The 15,806-nt window shown below is 43.4% G+C and overlaps 1 protein-coding gene and 1 pseudogene across 1 annotated transcript; one reads left to right on the forward strand and one right to left on the reverse strand.

Annotated features, from left to right (window-relative positions):
- Positions 1–7,885: 7,885 nt before the first annotated feature.
- On the forward strand, positions 7,886–8,825 carry LOC105515316 (annotated as a pseudogene).
- Positions 8,826–13,135: 4,310 nt separating this feature from the next.
- On the reverse strand, positions 13,136–14,083 carry LOC105514104 (putative olfactory receptor 2B3). The gene is given in 1 exon segment (XM_011945258.1): positions 13,136–14,083. A coding segment is annotated over 1 exon segment (948 nt).
- Between the last annotated feature and the right edge of the window lie 1,723 nt (positions 14,084–15,806).

Below are 15,806 nucleotides of genomic sequence, written 5' to 3' on the forward strand. Positions count from 1 at the left end.
GTTATGTACATGGGTAGTAGGTTGTGTTTAACAAATGTTTACTGTTTGAAACCACAGACCTTAATGACCTCAGTGCACACAGGAATAAGACCCCAACAGCCTAATGCAGATGATGTATGACGCTGGCCAGGCGTCGGCCACAGGGAGAGCTGCCAAGTGAAGTGGACCAAGGCTTTACTCAGTCCTAAGCTGATTGGTTTCAGACAGTAAGGCAGACCCAATGCTGCCAGGTCTTCCCAGTTTTCAAGAGAGGATAGAAATCACAGTATTTTTCTTTGTGAAATCTGATATTTAAATGGTGACAATTAATTACATTTTTTTCCCCTAACAATGCTGAGCAGGTTGCTGGAAGCAACTCAAGCCCTGCCAGTTGTTGCAACTTCATGTCTGACTTAATGATTGTCGTCTGCCAATCTGGACATAATTTTTCTTTACAAAGCCAATATATCAAAATGTAAATGTCTTTTTCTTTTCACTCAGACTGTTTACTTGTATATTAAAATTTTCTAGAGCTTTTGACTTTGAAAAATGTCAAACCAATGAAAAAGTGAATGAATAATACAGGGGACACCTGCATATCCCACGCCCTTCACCTGGGCTTGGTAAATTAGATTTACCAACTCTTAATATTTTGCCAAATTTATTTTGTTGCTCCTATTTTGTTGGACCAGTTTAAGTTGCAAAAGTCATAGTATTTCTTTTTTTTTTTTTGAGACGGAGTCTCGCTCTGCCGCCCAGGCTGGAGTGCTGTGGCCGGATCTCAGCTCACTGCAAGCTCCGCCTCCCGGGTTCACGCCATTCTCCTGCCTCAGCCTCCCGAGTAGCTGGGACTACAGGCACCTGACATCTCGCCCGGCTAATTTTTTGCCGTGTTAGCCAGGATGGTCTCAATCTCCTGACCTCGTGATCCACCCGTCTCGGCCTCCCAAAGTGCTGGGATTACAGGCTTGAGCCACCGCGCCTGGCCAAGTCATAGTATTTCACACCTAAATTTTCTGTCATGTTATTTCCCAAGAATATTCGTCTACATAATGATAATGCTGTTATCATATCTAATAATTTTTTTTTTTGAGATGGAGTCTCGCTCTGTCGCCCAGGCTGGAGTGCAATGGCATGATCTTGGCTCACTGCAACCTCCGCCTCCTGGGTTCAAACGATTCTCCTGCCTCAGCCTCCCAAGGAGCTGGGATTACAGGTGCCTGCCACCATACACAGCTAATTTTTGTATTTTTAGTAGAGATGGGGTTTCACCATGTTGGCCAGGCTGCTCATGAACTCCTGATCTCAAGTGATCTGCCTGCCTCAGCCTCCCAAAGTGCTGGGATTACAGGCATGAGCCACTGCGTCCTGCCCTGCATCTGTTTCTAAAAGGCCTTTATGATAGATTTCTATAATTTCGTTTAATTGACAATTAAACATATTTTAATTTCCCTCTGGCATGCCAGACCTTTTCTCTCTGTACTTTGAGATGTAAATTTTGCTACCTGATTTTTCACCTAAGAGTTGTTTTCTTTAATATGCAAATTTAGGATTATTTAGCTGGCAACTGTCTAGGGTAATGAAAGAGTTTATTGAGAGTTTCAAAGTCTAAGATACTGTTAACCCAAAATATCTGAGACAGATCTCAGTCAATTTAGAAAGTTTATTTTGCCAAGGTTAAGGAGGCTCCCATGACCCAGCCTCAGGAAGTTCTGATGACATATGCCCAAGGTGATTGGGATGCAGCTTGCTTTTGATACATTTTGGGGAGACATGAAACATCAATCAATATATGTAAGATGTACATAGGCTTGGTCCAGAAAGGCAGGACAAATTGAAGTAGAGAAGGGGCTTCCAGGCCATAGGTAGATAAGAGACAAATTCATTTGAGTTTCTGATTCGCTTTTGCAAAAGAAGCAATCAGATGTGCATTTATTTCAATAAGCAGAGGGATGACTTTGAATAGAACAGGAGGCAGATTTGCCCCAAGTAGTTCCCAGCTTGACTTTTCCCTTTAACCTAGTGATTTTGGGGTCTCAAGATTTATTTTCTTTCACATTTCTCCCTTTTTCTTTTTAAAATCTTTTGGAGAAAGCATCTTAGAAGAAAATAAGTCTCTGGTCTCAGGTTTCATCTCATCGCTTATAGCTAGGACAGTTTATTCATAGATAGCTGTGTCCCATGTTATCAGGAAAGCTTATTTTCAGCAGGTTGTGAAGTCTTACATCCTGTGAAGAGAAAATAGAGAAAGGAAGGGAAAAAACAGCAGCAAACAAACAAATAAAAAGAACAATTCTGGAAAATCAATATAGGCCATGTTACCCTGAAGCCCACACATCAGTAAGCAGGTATGAAAATGGCTTGTGTATGTAAATAGGCTGTGGTTGTTTTCTTTGAAGTTTAAGTTGTCTGGCATCAGTTTGCAGGATTTTAAGAAAGTACAGCTTAGTTTTCAGTGATTTCAAATTAGGAAAAACAGGGGGAAAAGGAAAAGAAGAAGAAAGAAATGGAAAACATTATTTTAGAGACTTGTAGCCAGGAAAAATTTTAGAATTCAGTCCAAGTTGTAGAAAATAACTAAAATTGGAAAACGTTAAGCAAAACTGGAATCTAATAACAGATCTACTATAGTTTGTTTTGAAACATAATTTTCTCTCTCCATTTTCCATTTTCACTAAAGACAAGTTGTAGTACAAATTCATTTGCAAAATAAGTTTTAGTCTTATTTTACTTGGCCTGAGTATTTGCATAAAGCCAGCAAGAATAATTATTTGCCAAATAGATTCTTTTTTTTTTTTTTTTTGAGACAGAGTCTCATTCTCTTGCCCAGGCTGGAGTGCAGTGGCACGATCTTGGCTCACTACAAGCTCCGCCTCCCAGGTTCATGCCATCCTCCTGCCTCAGCCTTCTGAGTAGCTGGAACTACAGGCACACACCACCACGCCCAGCTAATTTTTTGTATTTTTAGCAGAGATGGGGTTTCACCATGTTAGCCAGAACGGTCTCAATCTCCTGACCTTGTGATCTGCCTGCCTCAGCCTCCCAAAGTGCTGGGATTACAGGCGTGAGCCACCGCTTGGCTTTGCTGGAACTTTATTTCATAAGAAATCTCAGATTCAACTTTAATGCCTTAAGCCCAGATGGGCCTGCAAATATCTGTATTAATTGGGTGAATTCCTCACTTTGAGATCCCAAGAAAACTTGGGACGCCTGGGCCTGTCAGAAAGTGACATTCTTGCCACAGGTCTGGAAACTGTACAGGGACTGTGTAGACAAGGTATTGTTGCAGAATCCTTGGGGTGTAATTTTTCAGGCCAGAAACCTCTTTGGCTGGTGGTGCCTTTGCCCAAGTTTTGCTCAGGCTTGCTGGGGTTATTTTGCTCACTTGGCCTGGCAGGCTCTGCTCAGCTCCCGCTACTGGCCTGGGTCCCACATCTGCCAAGGATGAGTCGGGGGTGGAATGGTGAGGGGTGTGTGAGCTAGCATGGGGTCCAGCTACTGCGCAGTCAGACATGCCAGCTGCTGCAGCAGGGTGGACAGCTCCAGGTGCTAGCATGAGTGCTGGCTCTCTGTGAGGCTGTGGACAGACCAGGTGTACCACAAACAGCTTCCATAGCTGGCACTGGGGAACACAGTGGCACCTGGAAGCTTGGAGATATCAGGAACTGCAGAGCAGAGCCCCCAGGTCTGGGCTCCCTGAAGGGCTGAAGCTCCCTGAAGCTCTCTGAAGGAAGCTCTTCTTTCCTTCTCTTCACCTGCAATGTGGTGAGCAAGGGGCATGTCTCAGCCCTGTTTGTGTTACAGCTCTTTTAGCCTCGCCATTCGGTGGTTCCTGAGTTCTTGTCCTGCAACCAGGAAGAATGAGGTACTCAGACAAGTGGAGGGTGAGCAAGATGAAGAGCAACTTTATTGAACAATAGAACTGCTCACAGGAGACCTGCAGGTGGTAGTTCCTTTACACAGCCAGGGTGCCTTGATGAGTGTTCAGCTCCTCCTAGTGGATAAGGTAGGTCCTCTCTGCTAGGCAAGTCATCCTGACAAGTGTTCAACTGCTAGCAGAGAGCGTAGCTCCTCTCTGTAGCTGAATGTCTGAACACTTGTCACAAGTCATCCTGACAAGTGTTCAACTGCTAGCAGAGAGGGTAGCTCCTCTCTGTAGCTGGTCGTCCCATTGTCTGTACAACTCTCAGCAGAGAGGAGGCCCTAGAGTGGGTAGCTCCTCTCTGCAGCTGGTTGCTCCATTGTCTGTTCACCTCTGGCTGAACCCAGGGCTTTTATGGGCCTCAGAGGGGAGGAAGGGCATGCTGATTGGTTCATGGACAGTCATGGGTGGGCCCGGAAAAAGCACCACAAGTTCCCACTCCATCTGTAGGACTGGCAGCCCAGCCCCTAGCCTTCAGGCCCTCCCTGGTGGGGCCTCATCAGAGATCTGCCCCCTTCCACCCAGGAGCCTGTCTGCTTCCGGCTATCATTCATGGCACCCAGGTTGTAGGTGCCAAGGGTCACCAGTGCCAAGCTTCCTTCAGCCCCCCGTTGGCTTCCCTTCTATGCTTGTTGGTGCCCAAAGTTGGAGGGGCTGAGGCGGCAGGGAGCTGGTGTGTCAGCCCTACCCCAAGCGTGTGCACACCCAGCTGGGCTGTGACAGTGCTGGGGTTCAGCCCCGACTTTGCTCCAAGACCGCAGTGGAGGCCGACAGCAGGGAGAAGCCAGGCAGTGGGAGCAGACATTTCTGAATCTGCAAAAGCTGGGGGGCCTTCCCAGGCCCCCAAGAGAGCAGGGATACCTGGGTCTCAGCATTAATAATGTATGATCATTTAAGTCAATGTACTAATTTCCATTTTGATTTTTCTTTATTCCATATATTATTTAGAAGCAGATCTCTAATTTCAAAGGAGTTAGGTACTTTCCCACTATATTTAGTGTAACCTTGATTTCTGGGTAATTTCATTATAATCAGAAAATCTATTCCAAATGATTTCTCTTTTTTGAATTTTTTTGAGCTCATATTTATGATGCAGCATATAACCAATTTTGGCAAATGTTTTATGAAGCTACATTTTTTTTTTGAGATGGAGTCTCACTCTGTTGCCCAGGCTGGAGTGCAGTGGTGTGATCTCAGCTCACTGCAGCCTCTGCCTTCCAGGTTCAAGCAATTCTCTGCCTCAGTCTCCTGGGTAGCTGGGATTACAGGCACCCGCCACCATGCCCGGCTGACTTTTTTGTGATTTTAGCAGAGAGAGGGTTTCACCATATTGGCCAGGCTGGTCTTGAACTCCTCACCTCGTGATTCACCCACCTCTGCCTCCCAAAGTGCTGAGATTACAGGCATGAGCCACCACGCCTGGCCTACATGTTTCTTTTAATTAGTATTTACATGGTGTATTTTCTCCCATACTGTCTTCCTAAAGTGTTTATGCCCTTATATTAAAGTGTGCTTTTTGTGGGTAATTTGTAGGGTTTTTTAAAACTCCATCTGGAAATGTGTTTTTTAAATTAAAATACTTAGTTTATTTGCACTTAATTATATACTGAAGTCATATTTGCCATCTTTCTATTTATTTTCTATTTGAACTACCTGTTTTATGTTTGGTTTTTCCTTCTCTCAAAAGAGCATTATTTTGGGTGAAAATGCATTATCAGTTCATTTATCTTATTTTAGCTTGTTAAACATTATTTTTAATGATTTCTCTAGATATTAAAACATAAATCTTTGACTTAGCACAGTTCAACACAAATGATTAGTTTTATTACTTTTCTAATTTTGATAAATAATTAGATTACTCTAACTTCATTTACTCTCTTTATTTTTCATGCTATTTTTGTCATAATCTTTCATTTTCAATAGTTTTAAGTCCCACAAGACCTTATTATTATGTTGTAATTATTATTAATTTGTATCTACATACATATTTTCCCTGCCCTTGAGGTGCTCTTTATTCTTTTTTGCATTTTTGTGTTTCTTCCTTTATTTTCTGCCTGAATAACTTCCTTTAAATTATCTCACTTTTTTTTTGTCTGGAACAGTTTTTATTTCACATTTAAAGCATTGTAATTTAAAATAATTTTTATTTTGAAATAACTTCAAACTTAGGGAAAAATTGAAAGAATAGTACAAAGCAATCCTGTATGCCCCATACCTGGATTTATTAAGTTTTAACATTTTATAACATTTACTTTATCATTCTATCTATATAAATATATTATTGCTGTTTTTATAATTTTCAGCACCATTCTAGAGTAATTTGCAAATATCATGCTCCTTTACCTTTTAATACTTCAGTGAATATTTCCTAAAAACAAAAATACCCTCTTATATAGGAGTTATCAAAATCAGGAAGTTAAATATTGAAATAACATATTTATACAATCTAATATCTAATTTATATTCCAATTTTGTCTATTGTCATAATGCCTTTTATAGCATCCCTCTCTTCCAAGATTATATATTGCATTCGTTATTTTTCTTTTAGTCTCTCAGCATTTTTTTGTTTTTCATGACATTTTTTGAGATTAGAAACTGCTTATTTTATGGAACATTCCTCAATTTGGGTTTCTTTGATGTTTCTTCATGATTAGATTCAGGTTTTACATTTTTGGCTAAAATGCTATATAGATGGTGTATTCTTAGGATTGCACATCTGGATACACACTGTATCTATTTTTTCCTTATTGGTGATGTTAATTGTGATCACTAAGTTTAGATGTTGCCCAGTTTCTCTATTATAGATCTACTATTTTTAATGTTTGTACTCAATAAATCCTTAGTGGATACATAGCTTGCAACTACGTAAATAAAAAGTTTGAGATTCAGACTTTTTCAAAGAGGATGTGACTCACAGGAATGACCAGCCTACCAGCAGCGCTGGCCAGAGCTTGCACAGAAATGGCAGCTGTGTTGAGGGGAAGCATTGCCTGAGCGTGTGGCCAGGGCTGGTCTGTAGAAGTGGCTGCTGGATGGGGAGAGTGTGGCCTGAGTGCGTGGCTGTGTAGTCCACTGAGGTCAGTTGGAGTGAGTACTACGGCCCTTCCACGCACCAGTTTATTCACTCTAAAGCTGAATAAGGAAGAAGAATGAAGCCAGCAACGTAAGTACCTTCCTGCAGCCATCACATTTCAGTGCCCCTCTGTTGCCCTCTATTGACAGAGCCTCACATTGCACCGGCTGGGGCGGGAGAAACGCTTACATGGTATCGGGAGAGGCACGTAGCACATCCACATCCATGTTTTCTGAGACAGAGGGAGCTCCCTCTCAGGTTTGGGGACTGGGGCCGCGAAGGTGTAAACTAATTCTTGCTAGACATGTGAGTGACCAGTTGTCTACTGAGGGGTGGGGATAGAGTGGGAAATTGAGTATGAGTATTTTATGTTTTATTTCCTGTGTTGAGGCATTGTGTTACGGGCTTCATATACATTGCTTTTACTCCTTACAAAAATCCTGAGAGGTGAGTGTAATTAGTCACATTTTACAGATGAGGAGATTCAGGCTGAGAAAAGCTCAGAATGGTTAAGTAACTTGTTCAAGATTATACAGTAAATGAGTAGTGGGACCAGAATTAAAATCCTAGCCTGTCTACCTCCACAGCTGTTATTCTTGCCAGGATACCATACTTTTTTTTTTTTTTAATTTTGAGATGGAATTTTTCCCTTGTCACCTAGTCTGGAGTGCCATGCTGCAATCTCAGCTCACTGCAACCTCCGTCTCTTGGGTTCAAGCGATTCTCCTGCCTCAGCCTCCCAAGTAGCTGGGATTACAGGCACCCACCACCATGCCCGGTTAATTTTTATATTTTTAGTTGAGACTGGGTTTCACTGTGTTGGCCAGGCTGGTTTCGAACTCCTGACCTCAGGTTAGGATACCATATTGCAGATGACATTTATGTAAGTGTGGTTTTCTATAGGCCCCATCATGTGGATGCTTCCAGGGCAGAACCGAAGCTGGGTTTCTGAATTTATCCTGCTTGGTTTTCCAGTGACCCCATTTCAACAGGATCCTCTCCGTTGCCTTTCTTTTCCTCTACTTCCAGCTCAGTCCCAGACAATTGGCTCATTGTCACCCTGATCTGCCTGGACATGCATCTCCACACTGCCATGTACTTCTTCCTCTGAATCCTCTCCCTGCTGGATATGGTCCATATCATCACCACCATGCCCCAGATGTTGGCGCATCTTGTCATTCACTCTCAGGCCATCACCTTTGCTGGCTGTTGGTTGCAGATGTATGTGTTTGGTGTCTTGGGCCTGAGCGAGTGCATATTCTTTGCAGTCATGGCTTATGACCAATATGTGGCCATTTGCCACCTGCTGCGTTATACTGTCATCCTCATTTGGGACTGTGCACATGCTTGGTAGTTGGGATATGGGCCTGTGGTTTATTCTCCCTGATTCATACCTTTCTCACCGTGAGGCTGCCATATTGTGGACTCAACACAGTCAACCACTATTTCTGTGAAGGCCCGTTGATACGGAGCTTGGCTTGCAGGGACACCCGCTTCATTGAGATGGCAGGTCTGGTCATCAGGGTCTTTATGGTTGTTGTCCCACTGTCTCTCATTCTGGCCTCCTACATTCATATTGCCCTGGCCGTCCTCAAGATTAAGTCCACCCAGGGCCGCTGCAAAGCTTTCTCGACCTATGCCTCCCCACTGACCGTGGTCACACTCTTCTATGCTCTGGTCACTTTTTTCTACATGAGGCCCAACTCCAGCTATTCTCCTGAGCTAGGTAAGCAGATCTCATTCTTTTACAGTGTCTTCGTGGCTCTGCTCAACCCTGTGGTCTACATTCTGAGGAACAAGGACATTAAGCAGGCTTTTCTCAAAATGATGGGGCATAGTAGGGTTGCCTAGTGAACTGGGAGCCAGGAGAGGCCTGGGGTGGAATGTCCAATGTTGAAGAAAGGTACAGCAACTGTAATGTGCAACTAACATTGTGCATTTGAACCAACACAGTACTTGGTCAGTGGAACAAATGTGCATGAAACCAACATGGCTGTCTTGATCCACTTGCTTCATTGTGGTGCAGTAACAAACAAATCTGTAATTTCAGCATCTTACAACAGCAAAAGTTTATTTATTGCTCACATTCCATGTTAGTTGTAGGTCGGCTATGGCCTTGTGCAGTCTCAGATCCACCCTGAAGGAGAAGCCCTTATCTGGAACATGCCATTCTTATGGCAGAGGGAAAGGAACAATGTCCAAAACAAATGATGACTAATAAAGCATTTCAGAAGTGACGCACACCTCTTGGCTCACATCCCATTGGCCAAAGCAGGTCACATGGTCAAGTGACGGCAAAAAGGCAGGAAGTATTTTCTTCCTGCAGAGAAGTAATGCATATCACAGGACAATGGATAGGCATGCATAATTACTCTACAGGGAGGAGAGCAAATAACAGAGATAATGATATAATCTACCATAATACCACAGCAACCAATAGAATACACGTAACCAATATGGAACATGGTAACTGTGTGACATGGCGCATGGAAACAGTAGGGAGCCAAAGTGATTTAAGCAAAGTAGAACATATAAACAATATCTGCTGCCAACACAGAAAATTAAGATGATGGTATGTGAAACCAATACAGCCCACAGACCTGACTTGGTGCATGTAATCAACGTGGTTCAGGGGGCTAACATGGTATACTCTGCATTGTGTTGTGGAAAGACACAGAACTTGATGTTCAGTGACCTGGGTTCTAGTGCCAAACTTGCCAACTTGCTGTGTGTGTGACTTTGGGCAATTTGTTTCCTCTCTCTAAATCTCATTTCATTTATCTGTAAAATTAACACATTGAACATAAGTGTCCTCAAAGCCTGTTGTGTCTCTAAAATTGTATGCCACAATAGGCAGAGTAGACATGGTGTATGAAACTCAAATGCAATAAATTTGTGAAAGTCCTCTGTGAACCATAAAACGAACAAGGAAACCGTAGAAGAATAAGAATTGCTGCAGACCAGGCACAGTGACTCATGCCTTTAATCCCAGCAATTTGAGAGGCTGAGGTGAGAGGATTGCCTGAAGCCAAGAGTTTAAGAGCAGCCTAGGCAACAAAGTGAGACCTGCCCCCTGCCCCACCAATCTCTATAGAAAAAAATTACCTGGGCACAGTGATGTGCACCTGTAGTCTCAGCTACTCAGGGGGCTGAGGTGGGAGGATCACTGGGGCCCAAGAACTTGAGGCTTCTTTGAGCTATGATTGCACCACCGCACTCCAGCCTGGGTTACAGAACAGGACTCCCATCTCTAAGAAAAAAAAAAGGGATTGCTGCTATGTATGCTGCTCATCTGTAAACCACAATGGGCAGCATACCTAGCAGTGATTCATTCTTTTAAGACTTAAATGACGTTGGACTTTCTAAGAATCTGTGATAGTTAATACTTAGTGTCAACTTGATTGGATTGAAGAATGCAAAATATTGACCCTGGGTGTGCCTATGAGGGTGTTGCCAAAGGAGATTAACATTTGAATCAGTGGGCTGGGAATGGCAGACCCACCCTTAATCTGGATGGGCACTATCTAATCAGCTGCCAGCGTGGCTAGAATATAAGCAGGCAGAAAAACATAAAAAGACTAGACTGGCCTAGCCTCCCAGCTTACATTTTTCTCCTATGCTGGATGCTTCCTGCCCTTGAACATCGGACCCCAAGTTCTTCAGTTTTGGGACTCAGACTGGCTCTCCTTGTTTCTCAACTTGCAGATGACCTATTGTGTGACCTTGTGATCAGGTGGGTTAATGTTTAATAATCTCTCCTTTATTTATATATATATAGATACACACACACACACCCTATTAGTTCTGTCCCTCTAGAGAGAACCCTGACTAATACAGATTTTGGTACCAGGAGTAGTTCTAGAGAAACATAATATTAAGGATAGAGTTCATTTGTTGGTTTTGGGGTTTCTGGAGTTGGCTGCTTAATATGATTAGACGCTAAAATGCTAAGGACTCTACTTTTAATAGTATGGAGAACACTGATAGTCCTTGGTGTGAACTGCTTAGAGAGTTATGCAAAATAAATGCGATTGACACTCATGATTCACCACTCATGAGAGGTAAGGAGTTTAGTGACTCTATACATAATACCTTTGAGCATATGTGGATAACCAAGGAACATAATGAAGCTGGTTGGTTGCTCCTAAGTTCAGTGGACAAAGTGATGAAAGAAAAGATGAACTCAGGGATTCTAACTCCCAGCTTTAGAAGCAGATGCTGAGCCTCAAATCTGCTAAGATTGCCCTGAGTGAGGGTCATATCTACTGTAGAGAAAGAGCTGAAATTGTGGAAAAACGGACACAAGCTTTCATCATGCAAGTGGCTGACCTGCAATGAAAGGTGCATGCACAGCCTCACTCGATGTCTACTGGTAAAGCAAGGGCATTAATTGGAAAAGAATGAGACCCTACAACTTTTAATGGGGATGTATGGGAGGACCCTGATGAAACTGGGGACACTGAGTTTGTAGACTCTGATGGACCTTTTTTTGCCAGAAGAAACAGCTTCCCCATCACCAGTAGTGGCAACATTCTTTCCCAGACCCATGCTTCTGCCATCTGCCTTTCCACCTTTGTCTACGGAGATAAACCCTCTACTTCCTGAGGCAACAGTGATGGCCTCCCCTGAGGCAGTTGCTAAACAAGATAATGGTGATTCTCCTCAGGAACCATCCCCAATACCCATGTTTGCTTCTAGACCTATAACTAAAGTCCTAGCTGGCCCCTACAGGTGAGGTTGAGCGTGTGACCTATGAGGAGGTGCACTACACTTGAAAAGAACCACTTGAGTTTTCTAACTTATATAAGCAGAAATCTGGAGAATAGGCATAGGAATGGATATTAAGGGTGTGGGACAATGGCGGAAGGAACATGGGGTTGGATCAGGCTGAATTTATTGATTTGGGTCCAGTAAGTAGGGACTCTGCATTTAATGTTGCAGTCTAGGCCGGGTGCAGTGAGCTTCTTGGTGACAGTCCCAAGCTAACTAAATCCACAGCAGATTGAAATGTAAACAAATGCCAATGTTTTCATTTGTAATGCTAGTTATCCCTTTTCAAAGAGCAGAATGGCCCTTTTCTCTAAGCCAAAATGGTCTCAGATATCTTCTTGGTAACTATAGATTTGAGGAAGAGAAGTAGACTATAAGAAGAATAGCAGCATCTATATAAAGCAGTGTCTATATAAAGGATTCAAGCACTGTTTTAAGAACTTTACCTTCTCACAACAATCCTATGAGGTGATGATTTGCTGCTACTAATGTCACCCAATTTTACAGATAAGGCTACCAAGTATAAACTCTTAATCACTATGATATGATTTAGGTAATGTTTTATGTGTGTACCCAGAGACCCCTCAAGATATCTCTTCACCCCCACAGGAGCTCATCTCTCCAAGGACCGGATGGATTAGGCAGCCTGGGACTCACATTCCCCTGGAAAATGCTATATGGACAATGGCCAATCCATGAACCCTATTCCTGGGGTCACTTTTCCTTTCTCCTATGTTTCTTTAGATCTGTTTATGATTTTGTTTGAGATAAAAATAAGGTCACTGATCTGGAGTCCTGTGAGCCATCTTATCACAGCCGTCTTGAGTTTATTTAATATGTCAAAGTCATAATCTTCACTACCTTCCTATTGAGTACAAAGTACCCTCATTGACATCTGGTTAACTTGAATTTGTGTGTGTGTGTCTTTTTTTTTTTTTTGAGACGGAGTCTTGCTCTGCCGCCCAGGCTGGAGTGCAGTGGCCGGATCTCAGCTCACTGCAAGCTCTACCTCCCGGGTTTACGCCATTCTCCTGCCTCAGCCTCCTGAGTAGCTGGGACTACAGGTGCCCGCCTCGTCGTCCGGCTAGTTTTTTGTTTCCTTGTACACTCAGTCACCCCATCTGCAAATGTTGATGATGCTTTGTGCCAGACCCTTTGCTGAGCCCTGGGGAAACGAATCAAAAGTACATTCTACTTGGCGCTCTGTCTACAGTTGGGTCTTTTGATGGTTGAGGCTAGCCCAGATTCTGGAGCCATCAGCAAGTCTACACCAGGTACTTACCTTTACACATCATCACCCTTAACCATCGGTCAATGGTTCCTGCCTGGGTAACATGGCCACAGATCCTGTGATTTCAGATCTGGTTGTGGCTTTCTGTGCTTCAGTGGTCTCACTCAGGGGCCCTGCCCCAGCCTGTTACTTTGAGGAAAGCCTTCTTCACATCTTTGTTTCTGAGGCTGCAGACTATGGGGTTGAGAAAGGCAGAGATGACATTGTAGAACAGAGCCAGTATCTTGTCCCTGTGTGGGGAGGCATATGCCCCAGGGTTCATGTACATAAACATGGCTAGTCCACAGAACATGGTGACCACAGTGATGTGGGATGCACAGGTGGAGAAGGCCTTGAGTCGACCCTGGGCTGAGCGGATTTTCAAGATGGTGGCAAAGATGCAGACATAAGAAGACAGAATGAAGGAAAGAGGTACCAGGAGAAGGATGAAGCCCAGGATGAAATCTACTTGGTCACTGAGGGATGTGTCTGCACAGGCTAGCTTCAGAACAGCAGGGACCTCACAGAAAAAGTGGTTGATCTCATTGGGACCACAGTAGGGCAGGCACATGGTGAAGACAGTATAGACTAGGAAACAGCTGACACCCCACAGTCCACAAAAGACTACCATTGTTCCATACAGCCATGGGCTTATCATAACCTTGTATCTGAGTGGGTAGCAGATGGCCACATATCTATTATAAGCCATGACAAAGAACAGCCAGCCTTCAGTGATTCCCAAAACCAGGAAGATGTACATCTGGGACACACATCCAACATAGGAGATAGTTTTCTTCTGGCAGACCAGATGCACCAACATCTGGGGCACAGTAATGGTAACGTAGCTCATGTCCAGCATGGAAAGGACACTAAGGAGGAAGTACATGGGTGTGTGGAGGTGGGAGTCAAGGTGGATCAAGATGACAATGAGCCCATTGCCCACAAGTGTAGAGAGGTAGAGGAAGAGAAAGATGTTGAAGAGGATTGCATTAATTCAGGAATCCCTGGAGAAACCCAGAAGGATGAACTCAGACACGAAGCTGTGGTTATCCCAGGAGAAGTCATCCATTCTCCTTCAGCTGCAGAAAGAGAAATGGAGCTACTAGTGGTCCAGTTTAGAATGCATATTCAGGTACCAAAGTCATTCTGTTGCTGGAAAGGCCAGTGGTTATTTAGATTCTACTTGCGATTAATGTCAGTCCAGAGACTGAGGCCTACCTGGAGTGAGGCTAAATTTGGGAAGGGGAGGGAAATCTTCATGGAATATTCAGCTTCTCAGGCCAAAGTCTCTTCTCAGAACTCACAAAGTCTCATTTCCTTCCCTTGCATCACCCCAGCAAGGTCCCTTATTTTTCTCTCCTTCAGGAGCTACCATCATATATTGTATTGCTTGAGGACTCTTCTCCCTAGTCCTGGCTGTAGAGAGGGATAGTGAATACATGAAACTCTCCCCTCCCTCTTCTCTGGAAATGAGTGTTAAGAACCCTTTCCTCTGGTGCCTTAAACTTTTTATTGCTATAGAGAAATAGACAGGGGAAGTCAGAAATGTGGGAAATATATATGGCTCCCTAAATGTAAAAGTTCTTAAAAAATTTTACCTATGTCTGTGTTTCTTGACTCTTTTGTGCCTCTAGAAGCTTTTTCATATCTGATTTTATTTTAGATGGAGTTGCTCACCAACTGCTCTTCCTGGCCTTACATATACCTGATGGGAAAGGTCTTCCTGCTTGACTGTAAAAGTTGACTATTCAAAGCAGAATAATAGCTGTCTTCATTGCTTAAAGGCAGCTCTGGCATCTCTGAATCCCTCCAGCCTGGTGGGAACACCCCTCCCAATGATAATTCATCCCTTTCTCTCTGAGATTTATAATTGGCAGAAAGCCCAGGATAAAAACTGTGCCTGAGTTTAGTCTATACCTTCAGAGATGAAAGCTGAGTCCCTTGTTCATGGTGCCATAGAAGGTGATGTTTTCTAGTAGAGGAGCATGGGATTTGGAATCAGAACACTTGGCCTCAGGTCTGGGTGATTCTACTGAGGCCCTGTCTGTGTAATTTAATCTTGAGCTTTAGTTTCTTTCTTTGTGAAATGGGTATAATACATACCAGGGGGATATCTGTGAGAAGTAGTATGTGATATGCATGAAGTACTTAGCAGTGTGACTAGCACAGAGAGGGAGCTCAATAATGTTAGTTCCCATCAAATACTCTTCCTCATGGTATCATTCATTGATTGATTGGTCAACAAAACTGATTGAACACCTCCTACCTATCAGACCCTGTTCCAGCTACTGGAGAGATAAGGACAAACAAGGACAATGACAAGGTACATTTCTAATTCTTAAGGTGGTAGCAGTCTAGTTGAGGAAATACAGGAGTAGATACACAAACCTGTGTGTGGAGAGCCCACAAAAGGAGCATCTGGACCAGGCTTTCGGTACCAGACTTCCCCAAGAATAGAAAACTTCATACGAGTCTTGAAGGACAAGCAGGGGTTAGCCAATAATTCAAGAAAGAGTTTTGCAAACAGATAAAGCAGCAGATGCAAAAGGCCATAACCAAGGGAGAGCTTTGTGCAACCAGGAAGCACAAGTGATAAAGTCTGAGGCCAGGCTAGTGTGCACAGGGGTAGAAGGAAAGGGGATTCCTGGAAGATAAGCCTGAGATATAAGAAGGAAAATGGTAGAGGATTACATGCCTTTCTAAGAAGCATTGACTTGATCCTTTAGGCACTTAGGTTTTAGGAACATACTAGTTGGGTGGAAGTTAGGAGAAGGCATTGAAAGAAGGCCAGT

This window comes from Colobus angolensis, unplaced genomic scaffold, assembly GCF_000951035.1.
Source record: "Colobus angolensis palliatus isolate OR3802 unplaced genomic scaffold, Cang.pa_1.0 Scaffold106, whole genome shotgun sequence".
Classification (NCBI taxonomy): Eukaryota; Metazoa; Chordata; class Mammalia; order Primates; family Cercopithecidae; genus Colobus; species Colobus angolensis.